This window comes from Crinia signifera, chromosome 2 (assembly GCF_055691185.1).
Source record: "Crinia signifera chromosome 2, ASM5569118v1, whole genome shotgun sequence".
Classification (NCBI taxonomy): Eukaryota; Metazoa; Chordata; class Amphibia; order Anura; family Myobatrachidae; genus Crinia; species Crinia signifera.
Window position 1 is genome coordinate 250,732,372 of NC_139218.1, and position 20,528 is coordinate 250,752,899.

Genomic DNA, 20,528 nt, shown 5'->3' on the forward strand with positions numbered 1-20,528 from the left:
TTTTTTTTTTATCAGCACACAATGCTATTCTAATATTGGATTCTCTTGTCCTGTTATCTGAGCCTTAGGGTCTCATTAAAGGTCTTGGCAATTGTGTTTTAACACACAGGCTTACTTTCATTGGGGACACCTGGGATTAATTTATACAGGAAGTGATGTTTTCTCCCTGGGTCCTTATATAGCCCTTTTTCCACACCAGCAGTCATTCTGCATTTGGATCCACTAGAGTGAACTTCTGGCCTCCCAGCCTTATGTAAGTACTTAACCTTATGCCCTCCCTTTTTTGGGAAGTTTGAACTCCTGTTTTTTATTATGGTCTCATATTGGGCATTTATGCCTCATTGTATGTATTCCTAATGGGGGAAAAAAAAACTTTTTATTTTACTAGATTTTTTTGAAGCTGCTCATTGGTCCTTGATGTTAACACCGATATAAAAGGTGTGAGAAACGTGATCCTTGGTGACATACGCCTGGACTATTGCATTTTTTGTTCCGATATTTGGCGATATGTAAGTCCTTTGAAAAATACCCCTAACTATCATTAGGTGTTGGTGGTGGTTAAATATAAGTTGATATTGTCTGACTCGGCCACCATATATGTCTCTCCATTTAGATTTACATCTGTGCAACTTTAGCTGAAGTACACAGCTATTTATTTGGTCATTTAGAGACGCTCCAAGAAGGTACAATTTTTATACCCCAATTTTATTATATGTGATGTGCATTTTTCTGATGCAGTAACAGATGATGAATAAGTACCTTACTATCATGTATGTCCCTTTATTCAGATATATATCTGTATGGGTCTTGCTTGAATACAATATCTATGGTTTGACCAATTGGATACACCCCTAGAAGGTACTCTTTTTCTTCAATGTCTATATAAGGATCTTTTCGGTGGATGTTAAATGCACACATGGAATCCTTATATTTGTTAAAAATGTGTTTTTTTTAGACACGGTGGAAAATATCTGTATACTGTTTAAAAAAAAAAAAAAAAATAAAAAAATATATATATATATATATATATATATATATATATATATATATATATATATATATATATATATATATATATATATATATATATTTGTATCAAGATAATTTTGAACTATCAATTGTTCTGCCTCTCCTTTGTCCTCTTCATCTTTTTCGATTACCTCATCTTTGTGTAGAAATACGTATTTTTTATATGCATTCTGCTGTTTTATGCATTATGTTGAATTTATGTTTATCATTTGCAGTGCTATCGCACCTTATTTCAATCAACATCCAAAGCGCCCCTGATGAAGTCACGTGGGTGACGAAACGCGTTGGGCCTGTTCCATACTGTGGATTGTTAAATTATTCTATGAAATGGCTGTGTAACTCTTTTTGATTTGATTTATTCTAAGCCTTATCAGAGGCTTTTTATTAAATATTTATGTTTTAATGAGAAAGTTGTGTAATTTACCTTAGCGCACCCTGATCTTCTTTGTATATATATATATGTCTCTATGCTATGAGGTCGGAGACTAGGACACATGGGCATGCGTTCAGACTAGTGGAGAGATGATTCCGTATCCTTAAAAAGAAAGGCCTTTTTACAGTCAGGGCAGTAAAGGTATGGAACTCTCTTCCAGAAGATGTGGTTATGGCAAATACATTAAACACATTTAAAATAAGGTTGGACAAGCATTTATTCGGAAAAAAAAAACATTATGGGGAACAACTGATAACCACTATTTAGTCAGTATAGGGGATGTAGGGGATGTAGGGGATGACAGTCAAATAGGGGATGACAAATCTAGGTCAAAGGTTGAATTGATGAACATTAATCTTTTTTCAAACCTCAACTACTATGTTAATATGGGCCGATTCAGACTCGTTCGTACAGGTCCGAATTCTCAATGGTGGGGGGGGGGGGGTTCTGCGCATGCTTGTATAAGCAAATGCAAGGCTGCCATCAGGGGGGACTGTTGGGTCTGGAGTCACAGACACTGACAAAGAAGGGGGCCCAGACCTGACCCTGAAACTAATAACATGAAATACCCCATTACCAGCTCTTGAGGTACTATCTGTGCCCCTGCTATCTGTCCCCATGGTGTGTGCAGCATTTGCATCCAGAAACTTAAAATACTCCATGTCACAGCAGCCACCGCTGTCCAGGACCAGAGTAGACCAGACTAAATGATGCAGCATCATGGGAATGCCCAGCGTTTTATGGGCCTCCCCATGAAAATGCAGGGCATTCACCTGGGAACGCAGGCAGGTCGATGCCTGCTCAGGACGGGTGGCTGACATCACATGACTTCAGCACCCACCCCACGTTCGGCAAACAGCAGCGAATAGAAAAGTCAGTTTAGACTAACTCTTATTTCTGAAAGAGAGAAAAATAATTCAAGGGTGGTCGACTACATATGAGGAGGTGTGTTCTAGTACACAACCCCCCACATGCTAGCAAGGTGATGTGGGTGGCCGGGGAGCGGGTGTTCAGTGGGGGGGTGGGGGTGGTGGTGGTGATGACCTGTTTTCTAGGCTGTGATTATACACAACCTAGTGAACAGGTCTGAATCAGCCTCAATGTTAAAATCACAACAAAGTATGAAGGCTTGGAACATTGCAGTATCCACTTGCTTGGTGTGGTCATATCAGATGCAATTACATCAGGCTGGGCTTTTCCTGATGTGGTCACATCTGAGCATGTCAGGGAAAGCTCAGCCCAGCCTGCATTTTTTAAGAAACAGAATCCATCGATCTGTGTGATAAATTTACATCTGAAGTATTTGTCAAACAAATATTTCGTCCAAAACCGTCCAGAAATAACAAATCTAAAAATAAGAAATGCCTATAACCAAAGTGTTGCTGTTTGGAGTAGTTTTGCTTACCACTAAGCTATTTCCACAAGATTCCAAGGTACTGAGGTTGATGGTAAAAATGACCACTGCAGGAAAAGTGTTGTTATTTATGAATCCTCTGCAATGTGCATCTCCATGTCTCCCATTAAGTGATAAATCTGTTTCTGAATAGCCAGAAAAGAGAACTGTGCAAAAGTTTATCTTCATTGTAATAGTCTGCACTCCACAATAGACGCTGATATCTCTTTCCGCTGAAAATGCCAAAAACAAAAAATAAATAACATGTAATATGATGAGAATACAGAAAACCAATAATGTCTTAGACTTGCAGAAATGTGAATTGAATTTTCCTTATGATGACATAGATATAATGAACACTACCACAGTTAATATGAACAAACCCAAACAGATTTACTAAACAAGTTATATACAATAGTATATACTGTAATATAGGTATAGGGGTCACTCTGAGGCTTGTTATATGCAGAAAGGTTTTTAATGTATCTACGCTGTTTTAGGTTATGCCCATCTTCAGGATACAAATTAAGCAGTGACAATAAATCAATATTTATACATTAGTGGTAAGGACTCACCGAGCCTCCAGTCCGCCCGTTGTCCGGGACCCTGATGGAGCTTCCATGAAAATATATAATATATAATGGCCAAAGTAATGTGCCCAGGTACACTCCTGGGGCCACTTTTTTGTACAGCAGATACTTGTACAGATAAAGCGTCACTTATGGGACCTTTACAGGTAGTCATATCATCAATGCAGGGAAAGTATAACAACATTTCAGTCCATCCAGACTTCTATCAAGATAAAAGTCCATTTGAAATTAAAAGTTGAATATAACATGTGGTAGTGATATGATTCTATATACTTTTAATGTCATTTGAATCATTTGCATGACCCATTTTTTCAGGTGCCGGTCTGCTCCAGCACTGGAGCAGGTCCTCACTTAACAGGTGTGTTGGCAGCACTGGAAAGGATGGATACTGAAAAGGTGCCTTGACAGCACGGGAGTGGAAGAATACTGGTCAAGTGCGTTGGCAGCACCACTGGAGCAGACGGACACTGTACAGTCACTTCTGGATAGACACCGCACAGCCATTTAATGGACAAGGCACAGCCATTTTAGATGGATACAGCACAGCCACTTGTACTGAGCCTTGACACAGCACAGCTTGCAGGGAGCATCTGGACTCAGCATAGCCACATCTATGGACATATTATTGCCACGTATAGTTGGTCCGATGTCTCTGTACACAGCACAGCCCCTTTTATGGACACAGTACAGCCACTTGTATGGAGTTTGGAGTCTCGGGGCACAGTACAGCCACTTGAACCATCAGAGTACAGTCCATCAGCATGTCTAAGAACAAACTAAAATGCCACCTAGTCAACACCCTCGGTTCCTTATGTAGAGTCCAAAACCGGCAAAAATCTGATGCCAGAAGTATGACTATCTGGATTCCGAGTGCTGCAGGAATGCGCCAGGCCCTGTCTTAGGTACATAAACATCGCCGAAGATCAGACCCATCCAGATTTTCTAAAAAATCTCTACTGTTAATATGTTGCATTAAATTGCTTGTTAAACAATATTCATCAGCAAAAAAAAAAGTATAATTGTTTTAGATATATTACAGATGTTCTCATTCATAAAAATAAATGTTAATTTTTTTTATACATGTTCATCATATCGTATTATGCAAGAGAAATAAATGTTTGAAATAAGTATAGGGTAGCAGATGTTAAAACGGTTAAAGTATAATTTTATATTGTTGTATTATTAGTAATTGGACGTTGATCACCCACATACCCGGTTTTTCATTCGTGCATTACATTTTCTGTTGCATTCAGTACACTAAGGAAACAATCAGAAGATATTCATATATCAATAGATAACAGATGCTTCCCATGCAGCCATTACGTCTAAACTACCTTTTTCCTGATAAAGAAAATTGAGTTGCCCTGGTGATGAGATTTCCAGTTTAGTATTTTCTTTCCTGTGGATCATATTGAAATGTGCTTATCAGCAGCTGTTGGATCTTTTTTAAACAAGAATGCCCTTTCTTTGTTGGGTTCTCCTTCAAATTGAGGTTTGGATAAAAAATACATTTGTATTCCTTTTGTTGTTGTTGTTTGTTTATATTCATACAGGACATATCTGTTTTTAATGTTTTAAAAATCTATAAATAACAATAAATAATAATATCTCTCAATTCTTTCAATGTTTTAAAGAGAGGGGGTGTGTCGGCGCTAGCTGCTTCAATAAGGTATACTTTAAAAAAGTATAAATTTTATTTTACACAATAATAATTCAAAATATTTCTAAAAAAACATATATGCATGCATACATGAAAAAATTGAAAAAATATATATATATAAATAAAAAAAAATTGAATAAATTATTCAATTAGGTGCTGTAAGAAATTTCTTATATGAGCATATTGCGCAATTAAAAGTCTAGGACTCCATAATGATGTGGTTTGTATATTACCATCCTTTTTGTATATCACCTGGATATGGGGCTGGTCCAGGGAAGGTGACTCCAGAATTTCCTTGCCTTATAATTTCAAAGGCTCCCTATTTGGCGAGTGTCCTCCTTTTAGCTGGATTAGGAATATGGCGTGTATCCCAGATGAAGGTCCAGTTTTTAAGTGGAGTTATAAATCGTCGTCGGGAGAGATGGACTGGTCACTCTTTGGGTGGATGGGGGGTTCAGACGCATAAAATATCAGGCTCAATGCGTTTCCCCGGCTTATCTGTGGCCGGCTTCCTCAAGACCTAATCCAGCTAAAAGGAGGACACTCGCCAAATAGGGAGCCTTTGAAATTATAAGGCAAGGACATTCTGGAGTCACCTTCCCTGGACCAGCCCCATATCCAGGTGATATACAAAAAGGATGGTAATATACAAACCACATCATTATGGAGTCCTAGACTTTTAATTGCGCAATATGCTTATATAAGAAATTTCTTACAGCACCTAATTGAATAATTTATTCAATTTTGTTTTTTATTTTTATTTATATATTTTTTTTCACGTTTTTCATGTATGCATGCATACATATATGTTTTTTTAGAAATATATTGAATTATTATTGTGTTAAAATAAAATTTATACTTTTTTAAACCGTTGAGTATACCTTATTGAAGCAGCTAGTGCCGGCACACCCCCTCTCTTTGTAACTATTTTTGTTGGGCCTGACAACCCAGTGCCGGCTGCTCAGTGATAGTGCACCACTCAAAACCCCTTTTTCCTCTTTCAATGTTTTGCTCTGTTAGTAGTTGGTAGTAGGTGGGATGATACACTTATTAGACAGTAGTGCTCAAGAGTTTCAGCTTTTAGAGTAAATGAAGCTATGTTAAAATGTTTTCATACTATATACATCATTATGACTCTGAGAAGGACACAAAGCAATTGGAACTGTGGAAGTTTGCAGTTTTCTACTTTACTCTAATAGAAGTATCTATCTATCTACAGTATTTGAATATTCATGCAGCATCATGCATATGCATTTCTTATTACCTGCTATTGTACCCACACCCTGTGTCCATCCACATACCCAGAGTGGGATAAGATCTCATAGGGCCCGAAGATATCAGTTTTGCCCCCCCCCCCCTCCCTCAACTGCACACAAACACACACACTGCATCTATAGCTGCACACGCTGCCCCCATTGCTACATGCACACACTGCTCCCATAGCCTCACACACACATACACTGTCCCAATAGACACACACACACAAACACTGCCTACTATAACATATCACATACTTTGTGACAGTTGCACTCTTATACATACCAGTGGCATAACTACCGGAGGCAATGGAGACTTTTGCCGCCGGGCGTTAGCCATCAGGAGGGGGGCACAGAGAGCAGACACAATCAAGAATACCTGCCACCGCATCAAGAATCCTGGCCTCTGCCGTACCCCCCCCCCCCTGCCGCTCTGAAATGGTCCCCCTAAGGCTGCCACTTGCTGCAGAACGGATCTCTATAATGGATCCGATCTGCTGCGCTGCCCTCCCTACTGCAGTCACAGTGCACACTGACACTGACAGCTCACATCACAGTGGCCTGCCGCAGAGCTGCCCAGGACAGCTGAGCGACTGCTCAGCTGTCCAATTATATTATTGGCTGTTGTGCACCGCAGGCTGCCCAGAGGAAGGAGGCGGGACCTCTGAAGCATAGGACCCGCTCTCAGTATCAGCACCAGTATCAGATTGTGCTTGAAATATATATGTGTGTATATATATCATCTACATACACATGTATATGTATGTATGTATGTATGTATGTATGTATATAGTATATATATATATATATATAGTGTGTGTGTGTGTGTGTATATATATATATATATATATATATATATATATATATATATGCGTATGGGGTGTGGATGGGGGGGGGCACCATTATTTACACCGCCTCCGGGCGCCTCCTATGAACTTACGCCACTGATACATACTGTCATAGTCGGAGTTTGAACTCATCCCCTGTTGCATTGTAAGAAGACACCATACTGATGAAGCTATTTGCTACTACATAGGAAGCTGGAACATTCAAAATATATGAAGATAATTATAATTGTCAGTTCAAAACCATTGCAACTAGACAGATCTATATAGTGTGTAGCAACTCATCCAATCTCCTGCAGCCACACATTAAAATTGTGAATAACTTCATATTTAATAATTCTCAAATAGCAAATAACTTCATCAGTAATTTGTCTGCCTCCAGTGTAACACGTGATGGGTTTGAATTCTGGGTATGACAATTTTAAAATATGTGCCTGAGGATATGACTAAAGGTGCAAGGACCAGAGGGGGGTTGACCACAGAGGAGATAGTGGTGGTAGAAGGAAGCTACATTAATATGATTAAATTGACAGGTGCCACATCCAGCGGGCACCCTATGACCAGTTAGGCACCAAAGTAGCCACTTATGTTGCCTAGCAGTAAATCTGCTACTACACATGCCTAATCAAGCATGGAAGCCAGTCTACATGCCTTTCAATCTCTCATGATTCTCCAAAAAAACACTTCTGTTCATGTTTATTCATGGTAACTTCACAGTCATGATGCAACCTGTACAATATGGAGCTCCTTGCCATTGTGGATGCTTCACACAATGCATGCACAAATAACTTTTCAGAACACAAGAGGACACTCTAAATACTGTGTGATTTTGGCACACATCATTTAATACTGGGACTGGGACTTGTGCAACATTATTGGGATATTCATCCAATCTTTAGGGAGAAGAATGTCATTGGCTTATGTATCTTACATTTGTAGTGAGCAGTGTTTTACATTTTTCATGTTCCTGGCTTACCCTGGAAGTATGGCACTCGAAATTGTTGCCATGAGGGCATCAAGGGGTCTATCTAATGTTTTCCTTTTATAAGGGAGCCTGGTTGCTTCCCAGAGTTTTGTATGGTTTTCAACTTTATATGGGTTTACTGTAGATGCTGACAATTGGAGAGTCCAGATTAGCATGTGGTGCATCCGCAAGGCAATCATTTGCACAAATCAAAAGGGATTGACCAGGTTTCCAGATAAAGGATGATTTAGCGAAGGTCAGGGCTAAATGCCCAAAAGTAACAAAAGGTGGTTGGATATTATTATTATTTATAATTATTATTATTATTGTCATTTATTTATATGGTGTCACAAGGTAGCACCCAATTATAAAGTACATAAACAAATAGGCAAAACCGGAAGAGTTGAAGACAATAAAGGACAGGTACAGGATACAGAAACATAGCTGCCAAAACAGATAACACAAAATAGGTACCAGGGTGGCAGAAAACTGTGGGATTTTGTGCTATCGGTGGAGAGTCTGAGGGAGAGAGGTAGAGATTTCCAGAGAAAGGGAGCAGCACATTAAAAAAAATGGAGGAAGAGGAAGTAATCTGTAGGCAGGAGAGGGGGTGTGTATTAACAGAGCAAAGAGGAAGGGGAGGCAAAGTCAGAGATGTACATGAAAAAGGAGTGCGTGAGATGTCCATGAAAAAGGAGTGTGTGAATATGTCACTACCCATGCAGGAGGATCTGTATACTTTTGTTGTGGTAGAGTCCAGCAATGTGCTAGGTTGGGAGAAGTTGGTTTCTCCACAACTCATGTTGCAGTGAAGCAGACAGTAGATATGGTTTGATTGGCTGGAGCATAAAGGGTGCAAAACTTTTTTAGGCACCTTCATTTTCTTCTTATTTCCAACAAGTTATAAATTAGTTGGCAAATGTCATTTCTTACTCTATTAAAGTTTGAGTTCACACCTGCTTCCCTTTTTGTTGTTGTTTGAATGTATTTTTGGTGGGGTTTTTTTTGCCTTCTTCAAATGAGGTGCAGCTTGACATTATAGCATTGCTCTTCAGCAGTCAATGATGGTGTAATAGCTGGTTATGGAGACAAGTTATATATCTTCATTCTGGTAGGGAATTCTACTTCCACGGGTAAAGAAAACTCAGATAGCAGTGGAGGCACACAGACTATTTGGTTTTGGTGTGAAATTGACTGGAGCTGATTGGCTGCAGTTCTTTCTTGGACACTCCCCCCTTTTTTATATACAGTTAGTAAAGCTTTTTTTATGAAAATAATTTATCCATGTCTTTATTTTAGTCATAGGTAATTGGTTATAATTGAGGTTTTTATTACCTAGATGAAACCATGAACTGCTTGGCGACATACAGTATATGAAACTGTCAAATTACTATTGTTATCATTTTTCATGTGCTCAATGTACGGTATATGATTTTTTAAATGATTTTAATTTAAAAAAATACATCATTCTATACAACAATAACAAACAATACATGGTAAAGAAATCACACTAACACTGAAAGAGATACAGAAATCTCCAACAGGATTAACAAATATACAAAAACTACAGCTGAAAAAATATGACATGGTAACGTGCAAAATTCTGGTTGCTTCGCCCTGTCACAAATTCACAACAGGGACTGATGTTGAAGATCTGTGCATGTGCATAATCGCTTATGCGCAAGTGAAGGTCTTCACTGCGGGCAACCTCGGAGACTGGCATAGCCTCCGAGGTGCATGCAGTGGGGGGGGGGGGGTGCAGGAGGCAGCCAGGGGATGTGATTCCTGGGCGTACCCATGAAAAATGCTTGGTGTGTCTAGGAAAATGCTGGGCGTCCCCATGTGAACCCTATGATAGGATGTACTGTCAACTTATTTTGTTACAACTCCAAAATGTTTTAAAAAGTATATGGGGAAATATGTCACACATGGTAACACCAGCTTCTGCCTGCACTGGGAGTAGAAGGAGATGGACAGAGTACCTGACTTTGGGGGTGATTCTCTTACGCAGAAATGCGGTAAAAACCCTGTTATCTGGGTTTTACCACATTTCTGTATGCTCTGTCTCCCCTCTGGAGTGGTAGCGCTGCGGAGGGAATCGGCAGCAAAAGCTGGCGATTCCCTGCAGAAGCCTATGGGCTTCTAACCGCAGCGCTGTTTGAGGGATCTGTCACGGATCCCTCCCAGCATTTGGCCGGCACTGTGCTCTGCACATGCGCAGATGGACTCTTGGATCTCAGACCCGTAAGTCCAGCACCAGCGCCGCATCGCAAGGGACAGCTCTTATCGCAAGAGCTGTCCCTTGCGTTAATGATCGCATATGGTAGCGCATATGCGATCATTAAGAATGCAGTGACCAGCAAAACAGGGCTGCGGATGTTAGAACATCCTGCCCTTAAACCGTTCAGTGTACAATATCATGTGCACCCAGTAGGTTCACAGATGTACTCACTACTCACTGACAATCTTATTAAAAAGTTTTTAATGCACTACAGCACTGTGTTTTTTCATATATATATATATATACATATGGCAAACATGTATCGAATGATACATGTCCTCAAACTGCGGCCTTCCAGATGTTGTGAAACTACAAATCCCAGCATGCCTTGCCACAGTTTTAACGCTCCCTTATAGCAAAACTGTGGCAAGGCATGCTGGGATTTGTAGTTTCACAACATCTGGAAGGCCGCAGTTTGAGGACCCATGATATATAGCATAAATACAACCACTGTAAAAAAATAATAATACTGGATTAGCCTGAAGGCTGAAACATCAATAGTTAAAAAATGTGATTAAACACATTAAGCCTACATTAAATTGGTTTTATGTCTATGTTAATAAATAGCGTAATGTTACATATTTTTAAATGCTATGTTTCCACTGCAAAAATATTCTTAAGATACAATATGTTCTGTTAGAGAAGCAGTGATATCTTCCATTTGTTGTTTATTCAGTCTTAATGATAATAATCTATTTGTTAAAAAACTCGATAATTTCCTAGTTCTCGAAAAAGCATCTGTTATCTCATATTACAGTTTCATACATTTCACTCTTCAATTAATTATATATGCAATTGTGGCAAATAAATGAACTGATAAAAGCATGGGGAAAAAAAAGCAAAATCTTAGTATTTTTGGTGTGATGCTGAGCAAGTTATATGCCAGTTTGAGTAGTATATCTTGCATGAAATAGATTTGTGTTCAGAAAATTGGGTGCACACCCATATACTGATTTTGCCAATTATGTCTGCATGGATTTGGATAGGTGGGATGGGGGCGCTCTCATGATGCTAACTCAGCTGGCTTCTAGTGACACTAAGGAAAACTAAAAAAAAGTCATACTAAAATTCCTAACAGTCTGTTGCTGTCAGGAAGGGGGTGTAAGAACACGTGCTGCAAAAATTATCATTAATTGCACAGATTCTGGAAAATCATGACTGTACTTTTTCAAGAATATGTTTGAGTTTTGAAGGTTTCATCCATATTGTTTGCCTGTTTATTACATTTATTTATTTAAACTTCAAAATAAGGATGTATTGTTTTTTTGTTTTTTTTTAGTCGTGGCCATGGAACTGCCTATTAGGGTAAGGTGGTATTTATTACTAATTATATATTTTTTTAACCATTTATTTAATGCTTTGTTGGCTATTAATTTATTACAGCTTGAATACAATTAATTTAATGTCAGGGCATGTTGGATGTGAATTTCATTAATTTATTCATTTGTATTAGGGCTAATTAAGGCAGGTAGTAAGTGTATATTTATTAAAACATAATGCTATAGGTTTAAAATCAGGTCTACTTTTGGGGAAAAGGCCTAGACATTTCATGCATTAGCCCTTTAATGTTTTATGTAATGTACTTATCCCTTTTTTCTTGATTTTCTAGGATCCAGGTAAGCAGTAATGACACCAGCATCAGCAGGTAGTGCTGAACAGGTAAGACAAAGAGCGACACTGATTGAACAGGGAATTCTGGGAACATCAGGGAAGATTGAGAAATGTAACATACAGTAGCATAAGCTTTACAATGAAGCTGTCCACCCAAGCTGCAATACTGAAGTTAATATCTGCAATGGTCATACACTAAATATATGCTTTAAATAAAATGGGAAACCTCTCCCCAAATCTCTAACTTTCTGATTTTCACACCCTATTACATTTGGCCCCATATGTTAATATGAATCAAATTGCTGCTACTTTTAAATAGGTTAAAGATGTTTATAAAACTTTATGGGACTTTATCTCCCTCTGCTGGTCACTTTGTTATTGATATCGCTTCTCGGCCTTTTGGCTAAGATCAAGTGTAGTATCTGTTCTTATCAGTTTATTCTGAGAGGCAGCTCTGCTCCTTGTTTCTTGGACCGACAACGGTCCTTCTCAGGGCTACCGCTGCCAGGCCGAGAAGAGCGAATTGAGCGAAGACGTCGAGACTGCGAGGAGGAGAGGACATCGCTGAAGAGGGAGAAGCCGGAGAAGACTGAGGGTCAGACTTGCTCTGCTCTGCCCTCCGAAGCGACCGCCTGCCCCTCCGCCTCTCGACGCCGAGGAAGAAGCTCCGCCCCCGACTGCGAGGAGAAGAGGATTTCGCCTGAAGAGGAGATCAACGCACCCTAGCCACCTGGGAGAGGCAGACTTGTTTGCTCTGCCCTCTCGAAGCCTTGCAGCACTCCCGAGCTGCCTAGGAGGGTCAGACTTTTCTGCTCTGCCCTCTGAAGCCTCCACCGCTCCGGAGCCGCCGCCGAGGGTCAGACTTTCTGCTCTGCCCTCCGAAGCTCTGCAACGCTCCCCAGCCTCCGTGGAGGGTTAGACTTGCTTTGCTCTGCCCTCTGAAGCCGTGCATCGCTCTCTAGCCTCCTTGGAGGGTTAGACTTGTGTTGCTCTGCCCTCTGAAGCGTCCCCTTCATCTCCTCCTCTCGTCGCTGGAGAAGACCCTTTGCCTCGACTTCAGCTGCCCCGAGAAGCCGGAAGGATGGCCACCGCCTCCACTTCGGCCCCCCTCGCTGGGAGGAAGCCCGGGAAGAAGGGTAAGTCACCGGCCGAATGTCCGACCAGATTGGCCGGCCCTAGCTCCACTGCCCCTTCTGTGACACCACCAACGGTGCCCGTCCAGGACCACTCCAAAGGCGTCCCAGCCCTGGAGCCCTGGATGAGGCAGACCGTGGTGATGAAGCTAAAGGAGGTAGATGGCCAGGTGCCGGACATGACGGTTGAGTACTTCGGCAAGAAGATGGTCCTGGAGCAAGGATTCTCTGCACCTGAAATGCTCAGCGTCCAGAGCTTCTTCAGAGGCATCTTCTACGCCACCTTTGCCTCCATCGCAATCTGCAAGAGGTATTGGGAAGCGGTGAAAGCGGCGAAGCCTGAGTCCCCTCTCTCTCGCTTTGTGGGCAACTGCCCTATACAAAGAGAGGAGAGGCGGGTGACGGTTTCAATGCGAAGCCCACACACAAACATCAAGGACATCGTCACTTTTCTCAGCAGATCCTGCACCGTCATAAAGGACCCCACAAGGATCCTTTACGAGAATGGACTCTGAACTGGAAAGTGGTCGGTGATTGTCAGGCTGCACAAGGACACTTCGTGCCCAGATGGAGTCAAGCACCTCAGACCGTGCTTCTCCCTGGGGGGAACTGCAGGACTTATCCACTACGTGGACCAGCCACGCACTTGTCGTAAGTGTGATGGAAAGGACCACTTTGGGAAGGAATGCAAGGTCCTGGCTTGCAAGATTTGTCGACTGGCCGGCCATGAGACAAAGGACTGCCCCACGAAGAAGACCTGCAACCTGTGCGGCTCAGTGGACTGATGTCTACAAGGACTGTCCAAGTAGAGCAAGATCCTACGCCGCAGCAGCATCGGGTGTGATCGTCCCTCCCAAGGTGCCACCCACACCGGTGCAGAGGAAGAAGGTTCCGCAAAAGCAAGGTGGTAAGAAACCTTCCCCCACCATTCCTAACCCTCCTCCCCTCCCTCCCTCTGTGACAGCTACTCCCATCCCGGCTGCTCGCACCACCCCCCCCCCTCACCCTCCCGACCTGTGATCAAACCCACCCTTCTTCCCACCACCCCCTCTCGCCCCCCCCCCCCTGTCCCTCTCCTCTCCGAGGAAGAGTTTCCACCACTTGCCCATGCAGGAAATGTACAGCCGAGAAGGAAGAGGAAGGAGTTAGACAGCCCAGCTGCTGACCCAGAATCTTCCAAGAAAGCGGCAGTCGAATCGGTCGAGCCAGACCAGGACTCCCTCACCCTCGAGGAGGAGATGGAGGCATATGCAGAGGTCTTCGAGGAGAGTGGGGTGCCTGAGCTTGACAGCCTCAACAACATCGACCAACTGCTCAACAACATCGAGACACCCCAGCAGGGAGATCCGGTGGCCGACCCAGAGGAAGCACCTCCCGATGGGAGTGGTAAAGTATACGTATCGCCACAGTAACCTTTTTCTCTTAACAAATGGTAGCTTTTAACCTTTTTACCATTAATGTGAGGAGTATTAAGGATAAGTGCAGACGTCAATCTATCTTTGCTTTTCTTGACATTCAGAAATGTGATGTGTATATGTTGCAGGAATGCTCTCTCCCTTTCTCCAGGTCCTACAGGCACCTGGCCCGGCAGTGGTCCCATGGTCCGTCCTACTGGTCCGGTGGAGGTGAGTGCAGGTCTGCAGGGGTAGCCATTCTTATTAGGGGTAGCCTCTTCACGTTGGATTCTGTTCAGGAGCTTGTCTGCGGCAGATTAATCGTCGTAGACGGCTCCTGGGCAGGCGAGCCCATCAGGCTTATCTGCGTGTATGCTTCACCTTTTAAGAATGAGCGTTTGGAATTATTCCAGACTCTGCGGACCCAGCTCGCCACCACCAGGGCTGTAGTGATGGCCGGGGACTTCAACTGCCCGATTGAAGGGGATGGTCGAAGCACCTGCAACTCTGCGAAGCTGGACATCACGTCCAATCTGCTCAGGGAAATGGTGGCCGAAGCATCACTGCGGGACGCTGTGGGCTCCATGGGGGCTGGCTCCGTGAATTTCACGTGGAGCCGCCCCGATGGCTCCGTGCGTTCCCGCATTGACTTTGTGTTCACATCCCGGGCAGTGCAGCAGGTTAGGCATTCTATGGTTCCCTGCTTCTTCTCTGACCACAGGGCCATTCACTTCCAAGGAATTCTGGGCCATGGTTTTCCATCTGGCCCAGGCTCCTGGAAGTTGAACTGTGCCCTACTGGAAGGGGAGGAAGTACTGGCTGAACTTAAGGATGCCTACATCACATGGAAGAATGACAAATGTTATTTTGACTGTATGTCTGATTGGTGGGAATATGCCAAATCTAACATCCGCAGTTTCTTTCAGGCTAAAGGGCGTATCCAGGCATGCGACCGTAAGAGGAACCTCAGAAAACTGCAGCGTGAGCTCCAGTCCATGGTGGACCTCCAGCGGTGCGGCTGGGACGTGAAGGACGACCTGGACGAGACCAAAAAGAGCCTGAAAAGGCACTTTGAGGAGGAGTCCAGACGTATTGTCTTCCGTTCCAAGGTGGAGAATCTGGAGAAGGGTGAGAAGTGCACTTCTTTCTTTTTCAGGAAACTCCACTCTGGCCATACGCCCCTGACAGAACTGCGTGATGAGAATGGCATCCCCAGACAGGGGAAGGAGGGCGTGATGAAGGTCGTTCGCGACTACTACAGCGACCTCTACTCCCCTAAGACTACAGACACCGATGAGGCGGATAAGTTCCTGTCAGGTATCACTAACACTATTGATCCTGCAGGTAAATCAGCCATGGACGCTCCCCTGGCGTTGGAGGAGGTGCTCTCTGCCGCTAAATCCTTTAGGCAGGGCAGGACTCCGGGCAGTGATGGTCTCCCAGCAGAGCTCTATGTTGCGCTGTGGGACCTCATTGGCCCGGACCTGCTCGAGCTGTACAAGGAGATGGTGGTGGAGGGCAAAATGCCTCCTTCGCTGAGGGAAGGAATGATCACGATCTTGTACAAGCGTAAGGGGGAGAGATGTGACCTGAAAAATTGGCGTCCCATCTCTCTTCTGAACGTGGACTACAAAATCCTCGCCAAGGTACTGGCCAACCGGCTGAAGGCTGTCATTGGGCAGATCGTTCACCCAGACCAAACCTGCGCCATTCCCGGCCGCAGAATCGCAGACAGCCTTGCCCTCCTCAGAGACACGGTTCATTACGTGAAAGACCGTAATGTGTGCACAGCCCTGATCAGTCTTGATCAGGAAAAGGCCTTTGACCGTGTCTCCCATGAGCTGATGGGCAAGGTACTGCGTAAATTTGGTCTTGGTGAGCTATTCTGTTCGTATGTTAACCTGATGTACCTTGACATTTACAGCTCGGTGTTGGTGAACGGCTGGAAGACTGACCCCTTCTCTGTTATGTCTGGGGTCAGACAAGGCTGCCCTCTTTCACCTCTTCTTTTTGTTTGTGTTATAGAGCTCTTCGCTGTATCCATCAGGCAAAATCAAGAGATCAGAGGGATCACCGCACCGGGTCCAGACCACCCAGAGGCCAAGTGTTCGCTGTACATGGATGACGTCACGGTGTTCTGCGCAGACCAGAGATCGGTGACGGCACTCGTCCAGACCTGCGAAAACTTCGGCCGTGCTTCAGGAGCAAGGGTCAACCTTGGGAAGTCAGAGGCTATGCTCTTCGGAAAGTGGCACCTGTCGTCCTCCACTCCATTCCCATTCACGGTAAAACCAGACCTCATCAAGATCCTTGGTGTCTGGTTCGGGGGAGATGGAGCGGCCCTGAAGTGCTGGGATGAAAGACTTGCGACAATGCGTCAGAAACTGGGATTGTGGAGTCTCAGAGACCTTACCATCGAAGGGAAAACACTTGTGCTGCGGAATGAGATTCTTCCTGTTCTTCAGTACACCGCCCAGGCCTGGCCACCTCTGGCGGCGATCTGCAAGGCCATCACACGGGCTGTTTTCCACTTCATCTGGGGCTCCAAAATGGACAGAGTCAAGCGGATTGTTATGTACAAAGATCCCCTCAAAGGTGGCAAAGGCATTCCAGACATTCCAACTATGCTGAGAGCCTTCTTTGCATGTAACTGTATCCGCAGAACTTTGATTGACAATTGTGCCGGCTCTGCGGGGAACTCCATGTCCCGCTTCTTCCTCCTACCTATGTGGAGGACCCTTAAATGGGACAAGTGGGACAGCTCCATCCCTTACAACTGGACTACTCCATGGTTCTACCTGGATGTGTCCAAGTTTGTGAGGGAGCACCAACTGGAGGGATTGAAACCCGACTTGTGGAAACCTAAAAATGTCCACAAGCTCATCAGAGCCAAAGACGTCATGGAACAGATTTCAGGGCTCCCTTAAGCAACTGCCAAGTTTGTCTGGGAGTATGTGGCCTCCAAAAGGCTCACAAATAGACATAAAGACATGTCATGGATGGCCATTCAGGGCGGCTTGCCTCACCGGTCATTCATGCACTCCCGAAACTTGTGTAGGTATAGACATTGTCCCTGGTGCCTTGTGCATGAAGAAACCTCCATGCACATCTTCTGGGACTGCACCTACGCACAGTTGTTGTTGGATGCCCTAGAGACTGAATTCAAGGACTCCGTGCCCAGGAACTGTCTTTCATACCTTTCGGTATTGTATGGACTATTCCCGGGTACCCACACATATGGGGCGACCAAGGAAGCCTGGCGCCTTATAAACTGTGTTAAGGACGCTTTGTGGTTTGCCAGAAATCGTCTCATATTGCGGAGGGAGAGAATGTCCGTTCAGGACTGCCGCAGGCTGGTTCACAGCCTGCTCAGAGACTATTCCATTCGGGATAGCCCTGAGGAGGAAGAGGACTAAACCCCTTTTCTTCTGGTCCTTTCCCCTTGTTTGGACTGTTTTATAAGACTTTGGGACCGTGGCCCCTTCCCCCTCACTTCACAATGTCTGTTGTTTTGTTGATGTATTTCTATTTATTGCCCTCCCCTTATATGTGTCTGTCTGGTCAATAAAGCTTCGGGCATGTGATTCCTCCTCCCTCACCCCCTACCCTCCACACCCATAGTCTTGTATACTGTAGTGTAAATGTTACCGTTAGAATGCATAGTGCATAGTATAGTCTATAGTGTGAGTTTATCTTGTGCTGTATTTTATAATATGTACTATACTGTTTGCATGTGTACTGTGTTTTGGCTGTGCTGCGACACGGTATATGTGTGATATTTGTTATCGTCTGTTTTTTGCATTCTTTATGTACAATAAAGACCTGCTTTTTCAATCAAAAAAGATGTTTATAAAACATTTTTTTAAAGAGATCATGAATAGTCAACACACAATTTTACATACACTATATGGACAAAAGTGTTTGTCCATACCTGTTAATTATTGAATACATGTGTTTTATTTACACCCATTGCCACAGGTTTATAAAATCAGGCACCTAATCATGCAGCCTCCATTTGCAAACATTTTTGTTATAAAATTCTGAAGAGCTCAGTGACTTCAAATGTGGTACTGTTATAGGATGCCACTTTTGTAATAAAACTATAAAATGGAATTGTTTAGGAACAACAGCAACTCAGCCATAAAGTGGAAGAAAACATAAAATCACAGAGTGGAGTGTATGACTGCTAAGGTGCATTGTGCATAAATGTCTTGATGGAATGGGTTAACATGGCCAAGCAGATTTCTGGACTTTCAAAAATGTATGGGATATCTGGGATATTCCTAATATCCAATCACAAGGAGACCACGTGCCAAATAAGGGAGGCTTGGGCCCTTGAAATTATAGGGCACCCAAGGACATTTGGGGTCACCACTCTCTGGACATACAAATCCTTCTAGGAGATATAAAGGATGGTAATATAAAATCACACCATTTCAATCATTGATGGAGACCTATACGTAATCTTTTACCCATCCCAGATCCAGATATTTTATTATATTGCTCAATTTTTTATCTATATTTTTATATGTTTTGTGATAGATGTTGATATCGATAAATTGATTAATAAATAATTAGTATATGAGAACCGTCTTGTTTATATTATTAAAACAGCTAGCGCTGGCACACTCTTTGTTTATATGGCCAAGCAGATGAATGCAACAATCACATCACCAAGTCCAGATGGAGATGTGCAAAGCACAAGGACACATGGGGCAGTTAGAAACATGTTTTTTGGAGTGATGACTCATGCTATAAAGACATGGTATAATCAATTTGGTGTGTAAGAACATGACTGACCTACACAGAGCCCTGATCTCAACCCTATTGGGATGAACTGGAATAGGGACTGCCAGCCAGGTCATTGTGTCCAATATTAGTGCCTGACCTCGACAGGCACTACAGAGACACTCAAAAATCTTGTGCAAAGCCTCCTAAGAAGACTCTATTGGCCTGATTCTGATTCACTTGCAAAAGCAAATGATCTATCTTGTGGACAAAATAATGTGTAGTGCAGGTGGGGCAGATGTAACATGTGCAGAGAGAGTTCGATTTGGGTGGGGTTTATACTTCAAACTGATAGTATATTGCAGTGTAAAAATAAAGCACCCAGTATTTACTCTGCAAAGAATCAAAATAACACCCAAATCTAACTCTCTTTGCACATGCTACATCTACCCCACCTGCACTGCGGCATGGTTTTGTCCATTAGAGAGAAAATGTGCTTTGCAAGGGAACCAGAATCAGGCCCAATGTTTTCACAAAGAACATGGTACTCAAGAAACGTATACTACTTATACTAATAGGAAAGGATAAAATTGATATTATTGGTCTAAATATCTAAGCAGCCTTTTCTTCTTCCAGTAACATATTCTGAATTTGCTTGTATAAACAGTATAAGTATGTTTACATGTCAAGATCTGGTTAGCATACTGGCTGTTAGGATAAGTTAGACACCAAGGGGGAGTAAATAGCATGTGTGTCAGTGATGTGTGCTAAGCGATCTGTGCTATACTACATTGCTCAGCATGGGGCTGACGTCACCCCATGTTTACTATGCTTAAAGCAATGTACTGTATATAAAACATTGTAAAAATAACAATATACTGTTTAATTTGACAAATATAGTTGGTATTTTGCAGGAGATACATATGTTTGACCGGCGGTGGGCATCACAGCAGTCAGAGTACTGAAATTGACATATCAAAAAGCCCAACATTGTTTAAGTAAGTATACCTTCACCCTGCTCCCTCAACCCTAAACCTCCCTCCCCACAGCCTAACCCTCCCTCTGTAACCTAACTGTATCCCTTCCCACCTGCAGCCTATTCTCTTCCTTCCCACTAGTTCTTAACCCCCATACTCCACAGCCTAAACCTACTTCCCAACCCATAGCCTAACCTTAACCCCTAAGTGCTTAACCCTCCCTCTCTGCAGACA

The 20,528-nt window shown here is 43.1% G+C and overlaps 2 protein-coding genes, 1 long non-coding RNA gene and 1 pseudogene across 5 annotated transcripts in view; 3 read left to right on the forward strand and 1 right to left on the reverse strand.

Moving 5' to 3' along the window:
- ZPLD1 (zona pellucida like domain containing 1) overlaps positions 1 to 20,528 on the reverse strand; it is an 87,618-nt gene that overhangs the window by 41,169 nt on the left and 25,921 nt on the right. Inside the window, exon 3 of the mRNA XM_083171180.1 lies at positions 2,868 to 3,088. Within this exon, the coding sequence (XP_083027306.1) occupies positions 2,868 to 3,088 (221 nt within the window). The remainder of the gene's footprint in view (positions 1 to 2,867; positions 3,089 to 20,528) is intronic.
- Positions 20 to 1,462, forward strand: LOC146059024 (uncharacterized). Of its 3 annotated transcripts, XR_014470106.1 has the most exons (5): positions 20 to 253; positions 389 to 509; positions 614 to 683; positions 789 to 858; positions 1,245 to 1,458. It is a non-coding gene; the product is annotated as an uncharacterized LOC146059024 (long non-coding RNA). The 3 variants fall into 3 exon arrangements; XR_014470105.1 differs by having other exon boundaries at positions 389 to 683; positions 1,245 to 1,459; XR_014470104.1 differs by having other exon boundaries at positions 389 to 858; positions 1,245 to 1,462.
- Positions 12,446 to 12,552, forward strand: LOC146060846 (U2 spliceosomal RNA; annotated as a pseudogene).
- On the forward strand, positions 13,763 to 17,516 carry LOC146059297 (uncharacterized). Its single transcript, XM_083171406.1, has 4 exons — positions 13,763 to 14,102; positions 14,309 to 14,603; positions 15,746 to 15,906; positions 16,615 to 17,516. Exons 1-4 carry the CDS (start codon positions 13,763 to 13,765, stop codon positions 17,514 to 17,516), a joined length of 1,698 nt encoding a protein of 565 aa, XP_083027532.1.